The 11,605-nt window shown below is 58.8% G+C and overlaps 2 protein-coding genes across 3 annotated transcripts in view; both read left to right on the plus strand.

The window, feature by feature from the left end:
• Positions 1-5,898, plus strand: part of LOC111139024 (cell adhesion molecule 3) — a 28,488-nt gene extending 22,590 nt beyond the window's left edge. For both annotated transcript variants that reach the window (XM_022491118.1, XM_022491119.1), the window contains 4 exons: positions 1,243-1,333; positions 1,757-1,926; positions 4,392-4,517; positions 5,596-5,898. In XM_022491118.1, the coding sequence (XP_022346826.1) occupies positions 1,243-1,333; positions 1,757-1,926; positions 4,392-4,517; positions 5,596-5,714 (506 nt within the window). In that variant the 3' untranslated portion in view covers positions 5,715-5,898. The remainder of the gene's footprint in view (positions 1-1,242; positions 1,334-1,756; positions 1,927-4,391; positions 4,518-5,595) is intronic.
• Positions 5,899-8,736: 2,838 nt separating this feature from the next.
• Positions 8,737-10,776, plus strand: LOC111138973 (atypical chemokine receptor 1 (Duffy blood group)). Its single transcript, XM_022491028.1, has 2 exons — positions 8,737-9,352; positions 9,755-10,776. Exons 1-2 carry the CDS (start codon positions 9,329-9,331, stop codon positions 10,724-10,726), a joined length of 996 nt encoding a protein of 331 aa, XP_022346736.1. The 5' UTR covers positions 8,737-9,328; the 3' UTR covers positions 10,727-10,776.
• The last annotated feature ends 829 nt before the right edge of the window (positions 10,777-11,605 follow it).

The raw sequence follows: 11,605 nt of genomic DNA on the forward strand, positions 1-11,605 counted from the left end.
CCTTCTTTTTTACGGAAGATCCAGGACTGACTCTGGTGCCCTTTAAAATCGCTAGACCCCTTGCTGAAAGCTGAACGTGAGGCAGGTTTCCAGGGATGTCCCTTTCCATTTGGCTGCCGACGGCCCGGATTCTTGTGGTGGGACTGCTGCTGACTGGCTATGCCTCTTTGACCACAGTTTGCCCTCTCCCAGGGGCCGCTGCCTGCTTCACCGATTAGCATGAGGGTCAAGGGGAAGACACCGAGGAAAGAACTCAGCAGACTTCAGAGTTCTCAATCACCCTAAGGTGTTTCTCTGCTGATCGGTTATGCATGCGGGGCCCCTGGCCTTGGGGTCCTTCCTTCAGGCCCTGGTCCCCCCTCCCATGTCCGAACCCCACAGACTTCCCTGCCAGGTACTAGATCCTCTGGCGCTGACTCTCGAGGCCCAGTGGTGATCAGCAGTCAGTTAACAAGCGCTAGACTCCAGGCAAGGCGCTAGAGGTTTCGATGGGGGTGGGGCCCCTGTATTCTCACCTGGCCTGATTCTCTTTGTCCTGTTTGATTTGACGGAAACATGTTCATAAGCAGGTGGTTAAGGTTGGCTCTGTCCCGCAGGGGAAGCTCAGCCCCTTTATCTGTTGTTCTAAACCAGCCTCTGGCTGTATTTGAGCAACCATCTGGCCCTAGCCTCCTAGCAGCCCTCTGGTGCCCATGGCAGACGCCATCCTTTCTTCCCAGAGCACATCTCTGCAGCCTAAATATGACCCCCATCTCTTGTTGTTGGGAAACTCTCCCTTCACTTTTGCTCTGACCCTGAAAATGATACTCGGCGTTCGCAGGCTGTTCCCTAGGAGCAGAGGAGAGAGGGTGTGGAGATTGTGAGCTCAGGAAACGACCCAGGTCAAGTTCACTGCTCCATCAGAAATGTGCATGAAGTCCCACTTCTGTGCCAGGCCCAGGTGAACCAGGGGCCTTTCTCGGCTCTCTGTTAGGACACCCCTTCGGTGTCCACCACAGACAGAGCTTCAGAAATCCTACCTCTACGGGGTTGCGATGCAAATCCCGTGCACATTGAGTAGTAACCATGGATTTTGCTCATGAGAGATTGGGGCTGGAGGTCTGTGTCCCCAGCCCTGCCCACGCCTGAGACAGGTAGGAGTTAAAGCCTTAATACACAACGGGGTGATGGCGGGACTGTGGTCCTTGGTCTTCTCCTGGACGGTGTGGCAATGGTGCACTGACATCATTTCCTTCTCCACAGACACACCCACGGCGAAGATTAGGCCAGACCCCCCGCACCCCCGCGAGGGCCAGAAGCTGCTGCTCCACTGTGAGGGGCGTGGCAATCCCGTGTAAGAAGATCTGCTTCCTGGCCTGACACCTCCACACCTCAGACCCTGAGCTTCCCTTAGAGTCTCCCCATTTCCCCCCTGTTCTCAGCCTCTCGCTTTCCCTGACCCTGCCCTTCACCATCCATCCCTGGAGACTGCATCTCCTGCAAAGCAGCAGAAGAGGGGCCCTCCCCAGCTGCCCCCGAGGTCCCCATGGGAACCCCCAAGACACAGCCAGACATGAGTTAGGAAACCACCCTCATCCTGGGGTCAAATCCCGAAGCGTCACCCCTCCCTTCAGCAGCTTGTGCCTGGGGCCCCTGTAGCCCCTGAGCCTGGGTCAAACCATCATTGAATTCCTCCTCCCAGGTATTTTTTTTGTTGTTCCCTTTAGCCCCCTGACCTGCTCGCTCCCAAACATGTGTGATTCCTCTGCCTCTACAGCCCCCAGCAGTACCTGTGGGAGAAGGAAGGCAGTGTGCCCCCACTGAAGATGACCCAGGAGAGCGCCCTCATCTTCCCCTTCCTCAACAAGAGCGACAGCGGGACATACGGCTGCACAGCCACCAGCAACATGGGCAGCTACAAGGCGTACTACACGCTCAACGTGAATGGTGAGCCCTCCCAGCCCTCCCTGGGCATCCTCCTCGCCTGTCTGCCCACCCCACGCTCTGTGTCTCCCTCTCCTGAGAGCAGCCCTCGCTGTGCCTTGAGGGCAAGAGGGCCGACCGTGGGAGTGTGGTACTTGGGCTCTAGGTCTGCTCTAGGTCTGCTCTGGAATGTGCAAGACGGAAGCCATCAGAATGGTGGGCTCTGGTGAGCCCTAGTGGTGCACCTGACACCATCCTCCCACCCCTACTCTCCCCGGGGAAGCAATAAACTATGCCTCTGTGTGGAGAGGCCCCGGAGTCTCGCCAGGGCCGGTGTGGGGGTTCCCCTCTCCACGGGCCTGTCTCAGGGCTGCTATTCTGGTGACCAGCATGGGACCGGCGTGTCACTGCCACTTCCTGGCCGCAGACAGGGTAGGGTGGGTTCAGGCAGAACGCAGACGCCCGTTGGTATGATGCTGAGACACAGGCCACTTTCTCTGATGCCTTATCTCCCAGAGACACCAGTGATGCTTCTTCTCTGAAATTCTTCCCACAGCTGTGACCACAAAACCTCAGGAGCAGTGACAGGCTGGCACAGAGGTCCCCTTATTGGAGAGCGGGCAGAATTTTTGAAGATCCTAGTGGCAGCAGGGTCCTGCCAGAAAACCTTACAAGCTCTGAATAGGGGAAATGCGTTGTTGGGGGAACACTAGAGGCTCCCTTACCAGAAATGCCCATTCAGTCAGTGAGGTGACAGATAAGAGACCTGAGACCTTGGGACCGGGGTGTTTGTGCAGATGGGGTGATTCGGACTCCAAGGACAGAACTCAGCACGTGGGAGCTGCCTCAGCACCACAGACAACGCTGGTGTAGGATGTCAGCAGCGAGGACCAGTGTCAGCCCCCAGAGCTCCCCCGGCCAATTCTGAGGGTGACTACCAGGGTGGTGAGAGAGAGTTCGTGGCCCCTGCGGTTGGTGGTCGGTCTCCCGGCCCCTCCCCCACGGTCCCGTCTCACTGCGTCCTCAGCCAGTGCTGACACCCGGTGGTGGGAGGAGGCTCTGCAGCTCCTTCCCCAGGGCCTCCAGAGCAGCCCCGACCCTCTCAACAGGGAAGGGAAAACAGGGAGTTCCAGCAGAGACAGGGATCTGCAACTGATGACCCCAGAGGTCATTTTGGCCATGGGAAGCTCTGTTTTTCTGAGGGATTTCCCTTTCCATAGCCTCTGGAACAATAATCCAGGATGATGATGATGATGATTTTTTAATGTGAGACTGTGTGCACCTACTGCCTGGGAGAAAGACAGGGGCGACGTCCCTCTGCTTCTTCCCACTCAACACTTTCACACCCACCCCACCATATCATGGAGCCCCTAGGCCCATCCTCTCCCTCCCTCCCCAGCAGAGCATAAAAAATCAGAACATAAATGTTTTCTTTTCCAATTAGGCGTAGACAGTCAAGGAACGAAAAAGCTGGCCCAGTCAAGCTCGAGGAGACGTGAGGCAGGAAAGACAAAATATATAAGGAGTCAGTGAGGCATCAAGACTCAAGCTGACTCTGTAGGAAAACAGTAGCCTTCCCATGGGTGGGACAGGTACACCTATGGCTCATGTAATTTTGGACACATCAGAACTGTCCTGGGCCTGGGCGCTGTCTCCTCGGGTATTTGGGACTTGGACGAGGCTGGTGTTGTCCTCGTCGTGCCTGGCCCAGTGTGCACTCTGAGGATCTACCCCCTCCCCCACCCTGCCATAGATGCTGCCGTGGAAGGAAGATGGCGGAGACATTGGCCATCATGGGAAGAAGCTCAGGGTGTGGGCAGGGGAGGGGCATCCATGAAGGAAGTCCTTGCCTTTCCCACAAACCTCTCGAGGCTGGGATGTGACACTGGAGTCTGAGGCCCCCCGGTGGAGGCATGCTGGAGGACTGCGATGTAGTTGGACCCCGGAACGGCTCTTCACACCGTGACCTCAGTGCATGGCCTTCTGGGAGGCGCCGTCAGAGTTCCCCTTCACAGCTTCATCGGTGTCTCACTGTCTGGGCTTGGGGCAACGAGGAATAGGCTGGGGGCCCCCTAGAGAGGCCAGCTCTGAAGGGCAAGCAGACAGGAGAGAGAGAGAGAAGGAATAGTCTGATCCCCCCGAAAGTAAAAGCAAGAGCGAGAACAAGAGACGACATGGGTGTTAACGGGATGAATTGGACCAGAGCTTCCGTGCCAGAAACACAGCTGAAAGGGTTGAGTGTGAGCAGATCTGTCAACTTATTCACGAATACACAATTTTTAAGGAGAATTACTGTGTTCCAGACGAGGGGTAAGAAAGAAGGGTGCAAAACCAGGCACGTCCCCTTTGCCGTTCGATTCGGTCCGCTCAACAGATGTCAGCCCGTGTCCTGTGCCGTGTCCTGTGCCGTGTCAGACGGCCCACGGCTGGGCCAGAGATGTGCTAAGACAAGGGCTCTTCCAGGTCTGACTGTGCGCTCCCCCCCGCAGACCCCAGCCCGGTGCCCTCGTCCTCCAGCACCTACCACGCCATCATCGGCGGGATCGTGGCGTTCATCGTCTTCCTGCTGCTGATCCTGCTCATCTTCCTGGGCCACTACTTGATCAGGCACAAAGGTCAGAGGCAGCGGGGAGCCGGGGTGGGGGGTGGCAGGCAGGGAGGCAGCAGGGCGCTGGCTGCCCGACGCTCCTTTGGGGACTCCACTGGCCCTTGGAGGGTGAGAGGAAGAAAGAAGACAGCCAGCCCTGTGATGACTGAGCACCACCAACCCTGCAGTAGAGCCCCATCACTTGGTGGTCCTCCAAGTCAAACGGAGCCTTCCATCTCAGTCCATGCTGCCCCCCCCCCCCGCCCCCGCCCTGCCGCTCTGCCCCCAGGGTCTCCTGCTGAGTGGAGACCTGCCAACTCTGCCACTCCCATCTCTTTCTGCACTGGCTTCCTTTCTCAGCTCTTTGTCCTTCCATCCCGCGGCATCTCTGCTCCTCTCCCGCTTCCATGCCTGCCCACTCCTTAGACTTTCCCCTCTGTGCTACTTCAGCCAGCAGCCCTGCTGCACGGCTGACCCAGACCTCAGCTCCCTGTTCACGGCTGACCTGCAGTTTCCCTGTCCCCACCTAGGGTGTGCATGTGTGCACACACACACAGACGGGAGCACACATGCACAGAGGTACGTACAAGTGCTACACGTACAGGTGCACACACACAAGTGCACACACATGCACACACAGACATACATGCACCTATTGGCACACACCCGTACACACAAGTGCACACGTGCACACTCATACAGACGTGCAGGCAGACACACACGTGTGCACACCCACACACGGGCACACAGGCGTGCACACGCAGGTGTGCGCGTGCACACTTATACAGACGTGCAGGCACATAGGCACACGCGTACACCCACACGCGTGCGCACATACACAAACGTACACGCAGGTTTTTTTCTTGTTCCATGAGTGAGGTTCTAGTTAGGGGCAGCATTCATTCACTATTCAGGAGGTGTGGTCAGGTGATGGGTGTTGGCAGCAAGATGCAGACCCGGTCAGGTGGGGAGGTAGAGAGCTCCAGGCAGGAGAAGTGTTGCAGGAGCAGGGGGCAGAGGGCCGGCAGGGCAGGGGTGCGGGCTGGGCTTTGGAGGAGTGGAAACTGCTCCTGCAACTGACAGGAGGGGTCTCTCTGTCTCTGCAGGAACCTACCTGACACATGAGGCCAAAGGCTCTGATGATGCCCCAGATGCAGACACGGCCATCATCAACGCAGAAGGCGGGCAGTCGGGCGGAGACGACAAGAAGGAATATTTCATCTAGAGGCGCCCGGACACCTCCTGCACCCCAGGGGCCCCACGGGGACTGCTGGGGCCATCACCAACCTGGACTTGTACAGAGCGACCCCAGGGCCGCCCCTCCCGCTTGCTCCCCAGCCCCCCACCCCCTGTACAGAATGTCTGCTTTGGGTGCGGTTTTGTACTCGGTTTGGAATGGGGAGGGAGGAGGGCGGTGGGGGGGGAGGGTTACCCTCAGCCCTTTCCGTGGCTTCTCTGCGTTTGGGTTATTATTATTTTTATAACAATCCCAAATCAAATCCGTCTCCAGGCTGGAGGGGCAGGGCCCGGTGAGGAAAGCAAAACCCTGGAGTGTAGGAGGGGGGCGCGGAGGGGCGAGGACCAGGAGCCAAGCCCAGCTGGTGTGGGGGCCCTCCCCCATCGCCCTCTGTCCTCCACCGCTTCCTGGCCTCCTGGGGGAATGGGGAGGTGGTGAGCAGAAGCTGGAGGGGGCTTTTCCTCTGCTAGTCACGCACCTCAAGTTACGGACAGGGAAGCGGGCCGCCCGGTCACCCCTCCTCCACCATGACAGGAAAGGGGTGAGTGGGCGTCCCCAGGAGGTGTGAGCCAGCAGGTGGAAGGCAGCCACGCAGGGACCCGGGGCTCCCACATGGGAAGGACACAGGTCCCTGCCAGGAGCGGGTAGTTCTGCAGGGGGAGGATGGCAGAGAGGAGCCTGTACCCCTTGCCCCCCATGACGAATGAAGCCCGGCCCCAGGGGGGACTGCTCCAGCAGCTGTGGGAGAGGCGCTGCTCCGGGCCCCTGGCTCTGACCCTCTGACCCGAGCCCTGACTGTCACACGGCAACGCTGCTCCTGTCTTGTGCCGCCTGCCCTGCCCCTTCCCGTTCCCTCAGCAGCCAGGCAGACATAACAACAAAAATACTAAAAGGAGCTTCACTGCACTGAGCTGTGTCCTGCCCAAACGAGGGGAGTAATGTGAACTCTGTGAGTGTGTGGTTCTCGTGTCTGTGCTTGCATCTGTGTGTATATGCACGCGTGTGGAAGAGGGACGGAGGGAGCGCCCAGGCGGGTGGGGGCTGCGGGACGCTTTGCAAAGGAGGGCTTCAGGCGGGGAGGGTTCTGATTTGGGCTGTGGACCTCACCTGGGCTGTGGCTCCATCCCCATGTGTCCCAGGTCACCCTCGGTGCCCATCTATCATGGAGAAAACAGTCCCAGGGTGTGTTTTGCTCAGTTGCCCATCTCATCTGTCCCGAAAACACAGAGCATTCAAACCCTGCCTCAATTTCCCTTCTCAGAGCCACAGAGTCAGTGCTACAGCCTTTGCTATGCACCCCTCAGGCCTCTCCCCGGCACTGACCCTGGAAGGAGCATTGTCACTTCTTCCGCCCCAGAGTCTATCCCCTGGGTGGCGAGGGCTGGGAGTGAACCTCTGTCTCCTTCCCATCTCCACCCCTGCTTTTGATTTTCTGTCTTCCTGCGCTGCCATGGAGATGAGGTCGCTCGCCCTCCCTGTCCCGGCGGGGCCCCACTCACTCCCTCCAGCGCGTCCTCCCTGCTGCAGCCGGCAGGCCTGTCCACCCCCCTCAGTTCAGGTAATATCCACGTGATTCTTCCAGCCGCTGGCTAGGGCCCTTGGGCAGCACGGGCACCCCCCCACCTCAGCCAGGGACCCCCCTCACAGCAACAAGGCAGCCTAGGGCCCCAGGCCTGTCGGCTCCCTGTCTCCCAGCACCCGCTTTTGGGAAAATGACCTTTCCTCTTTGAGCTGAACCACTCTGTCCATATTACACAGAAGCCATATTTGTACGGGGGCGGGGGGAGGGGCTGTTGTGCTGTGTGTGTCTGTCTGTGGGTGGGGGGAGGGGAGCAGGGAGGGGATCGTGTATCTTTATAATCTTTCTAACTCTCCTGTGCTAATCTCCGAGGGGCCACCCTCAATATATCTGGATTATCCGTGTCGTCCGGCTGCCTCCTTCTTGCTGCTCTTGCTCCAGTCGGGGTGTGTGCACGTGAGGGGGGTTCTGCTGGTGTCCCCTGCGCCTGGAACCCCCAGGGGTGGCCCCCTTTCCCAAGGGCATCCCTGCGCGGAGACAGCAGAGCTCTCCGAGGGAGAGCAGGCTGTTCATCCCCTCCGGCAGGGTCCTTGCTTTCTCGCATGGTTGGGGAGGGGTGTCTGCCTGCTCCCCGCTGCCCCCCCGCCGGGCAGTACCGGAGAAGGACACAATGACGGCAGAGATGCAGCTGGCCCCACAGCAGGACAGACCCTCCCCAGGGCTACTGAATAGCCCCGCTCACGTTGAACCTGAAACCGGAGCAGTCATCCTGGGAAGAAAGGGGATGGCGATCTGCGTAAGGCACCCACCTTTGCATCTCGGCTCCCCTACTCTGACTCCATGCACCCCTACCTGAATGCAAAAGGGCTTCCTGGTGAGATTGAGTTGAAACACCCCAGGCTTTCCTGGAATGAGATAGTGTCGCCTAACCAGCTCCTGAGACCCAGTGACTCACCCGTCCCGAAGTCCCGGCCGTTTCCCCACCCAAGAAAAGGCAGGGAAAGAGCAGAGACGGTGCAGAAGCCCTGGAGGGGTGAGGCTGTCCGGAGCAGAGGTGCGGGTTCAGGAGCCTGCATGTGCGGAGTAAATGCTTTCGCTCTGCCAGTCGGAGAGAAACAGAAGCCCCACCCCCGTAAGGAACCGCACACATCGCCGAGAGGCCCGCCAGTGAGGCCGTTCCAAGCCTTTCTGTCCCCCAACACAAATATGATCGAGAGCGCCCCATGGGCGACAGTCCCATTGTAGAATGTGCTGCCCCATTGTCCCCCAGCGCCTGCTTTAGCTCATCAGACAGCGCGTCATGCTTGGTATGGAGAATGCGTTCGCGGCGCCCGTAGGTGGCTAGACCAACGCCCAGCCGCTCCCCGAAGCAGCTTCCTCACACAGCCTTGATCGCTGGCCCCCAGCCCTTCCTGTCCTCACGTTGAAACACCAACACCCACCTACCACCTAGCCCTCGGCTATGTGCTCGCGACACACAACACACATAGCCACACACAGAGACGGCATGCACAGCACAGGGCTATCAACAGGGGCCAGTCCGACCTCAGGCACCACTCACAGCCCCTCCCTCGAATGTCCCCCTGGAGCTGTCTTTCTTTGGATCCAGTTCAAGGGGGTGGAGACTCAGTGAGAGTCATCAGCTACCCCTTCCCTCTGCCTTCCCAGCAGGTCTCTTATCTCTGCCTCACAAGTCACCCCTGGCCCCTCTTCCTTCCTGGTGCTCGAAGACTCCATCCCTGCTGGAAACCCCCCTGGCTTCTCAGCCCCCCTTTCCACCTTCGGGAAAACACCCGCTATCTGCGGGCCATCTTTTTCCTTTCCTGAGTGCAGGTCCCCACCAGTGAAATCCAACCTCAAAACAGGAAGCCCCGGGCTATTGCCCCTTCTGGGCCTGAGCTTGAGGCGGGCCATGGGTGTGGGGCGAAGGCTTCCTGAATGCCCGGCTCCCCCCCACTGCCTATCCCCTGGCCCTGCCCAGAACTGATGGCCTTCATTAGCCCCTGGCACTTATCTTGGAGCCACAGCCACCCACGGGACGTTCCCAGCCCTACTCTCTGCCTGCCCTTAGCCCAGCAGCGCCATGGGGAACTGCCTGCAGCACCAGGTGAGTGTGGGGCTGGGCCCACAGTCCCCCATCTCTTTGCCCCACCACCTCTTTCTGTCTGCCTCAGGGCCTTTGCACCTCTTTCCTTCTCCCCTCATCTCTTACCCTTCCCTCTGTTTCCTTCTCCTCCTTCTTACTCTGGTCTCCGGGGTCCCTCATCCATCCAGGTCCCTGGCGCCCTGGCCCTGACCTTGTCCGGCTCTCACAGCCTGTCCGTTCCCCTCCCCTACTCTTCCTCCCAGGCTCCGAGGCTCCTGTGCCATCCTTTCCTACTGTCCCCACTGCATTCCCTCCTCCAGGCTGGCCTCCGCTCTGTCTCCCCCTCCTGCTCCCTTTATTCCCAGGGACTCTTGAGTGGGGTAAACAGATGATCTGACTGTCCCCTCTGGGGCTGTCCTCCAGGTGGCGAATGAGGACTCTACTAAATTCACCTTCGAAGACGATATTTGGGATGACTTTAATGATTCCTATGGTCTGAACTATAACTACAGCAACGTGGACGCCGCTGCCCCCTGCCGCTCCTGCAGCCTGTTGGACGACTCCTCCTTGCCCTTCTTCATCCTCACCAGCGTCCTGGGCATCCTGGCTGGGGGAGCTGTCCTCTTCGCCCTCCTCAGACCTCTCTTCCACTGGCAGGCGTGCCCCGAACGGCCTTTCCTAGTACAGCTGGCCGTGGGCAGCACTCTCTTCAGCATTGCGGTGCCCTTCCTGGCCCCAGGGCTTAAGGAGCTCCAGGGCACCCCTCTGTGCCACCTGGCCCACATGGTCTGGTATGGCTCAGCCTTTGCCCAGGCTCTGCTGATAGGGTGCCATGCCTGCCTGGGCCCCAAAATGGGCACAGGTCAGGTCCCCAACCTCACCCTGAAGCTTGGTGTGGGACTCTGGGGAATGGCTGTCCTGCTGGGGCTGCCGGCCACCCTGGCCAGTGACACTTCTCATGGATTCTGCTCCCTGACATTCAGCAAGAGCCACTGGTTTCTGCCGCTGTTGCATGCCATCACCTGCTGTGCCATCTTCACCTTGCTGCCACTGGGTTTGCTAGGAGCCAAGGTGCTGACGAAAATATGGGGCAGGTGGCAGTGTCCCTGGACCAATGTCCTGTGGGCCTGGTTTGTGTTCTGGTGGCCTCATGGGGTAGCTGTGGGCTTGGACTTCCTCGTGAGGTCCAAGGCCTTGGTCCTGTGGACATGTCTGGCCCAGCAAGCTCTGGACTTGCTACAGCACCTGGCGGAGGCCCTGGCCATTCTGCACTGTGTGGCCACACCCCTCCTCCTGGCCCTGTCCTACCACCAGACCGCACGTGCCGCCCCGCCCCCCCTGCCCCTGCCTCTGAGACGGCCTTCTCATCTGGACACCCAGGGAGGCAAGTCCTAGCTCTCTTCCCGCCTGTCCACCTGAATTAAAGTCTACGCTGCTTTAATGAAGCTGTGGTTTCTTATTTTATCCGGGGATGTAGAGGAGAGGAAGGAGAATGGAGAGAAAGGCATTTCAGGCCAGACCCTGCTGCAGGCATCTGTTTCTCTAGCGGGCCTGGGGAGAAAGTGAATGACATACAAACTTCCTCAGGGCGCAGAGATGTTCTCCAGAGGTGTGAGGTTATTGCCGTCTCAAAGGGGAGGAGATTCGCCTGAGTATGAGGGGAGCAGGGCGCCTGAGAAACCAGAAGAGATGAAGGAAGAAGAGAAACTGCTCGGGAAAGCAAAGGAAACAGGAATAAAAACCGGAGAGAGAAAACCAGAGAAGAGAGAAGAGCCGAGAGCATGGCCCCCGCCCCGTCTGACTTGTCTAGCCTTCCTCTCCGACTACTATCTCCCTGACAGCTGTTGGCTTTGCTTAGAGATCAGGCAGAGAAGCATCCCAGGGGGCCTCACTTTGTCCAGGGAACATATCAAGATAATTCCAAAAGCCACTTCTTAGGAATCATCTCCCCGAGGTTTGTTTCTCAGCAGGACACTAATCCCTGTGTGTGTGAGCGTGCACGTGTGTGTATGTGTGTGTGCATCTGTGTGTCTCCATCTGTTGGAACCTACATCCTTGCTAGGTGCAAGCACGGAATAGCACCGGTCCACGTGGGGCTGCCTCCCCGTCGGTGACTGCACCACACACCTGTGTGCCCTCTCTCAGACCCTCCCTCCTCTGGGCTCCTCCCTCTATCCTTGTTTTCCGAATGTGGAATCAGGATTAATGACTCACTCCCTTACCCAAATGGGTTTTCTTTCCCCTGGCTTCTATGCCGAGTCTTCTCTGTGTGTC

Source organism: Enhydra lutris, unplaced genomic scaffold (genome assembly GCF_002288905.1).
Source record: "Enhydra lutris kenyoni isolate GAN:26980312 unplaced genomic scaffold, ASM228890v2 scaffoldscaffold94, whole genome shotgun sequence".
NCBI lineage: Eukaryota > Metazoa > Chordata > Mammalia > Carnivora > Mustelidae > Enhydra > Enhydra lutris.

Excerpts from the sequence above, each read along its gene's own strand:
- LOC111138973 (XM_022491028.1), top strand. The coding sequence starts at position 9,329 with ATGGGGAACTGCCTGCAGCACCAG. Across the intron at positions 9,353-9,754 it reads GGAACTGCCTGCAGCACCAG|GTGGCGAATGAGGACTCTAC; the intron begins GTGAGTGTGGGG and ends GCTGTCCTCCAG.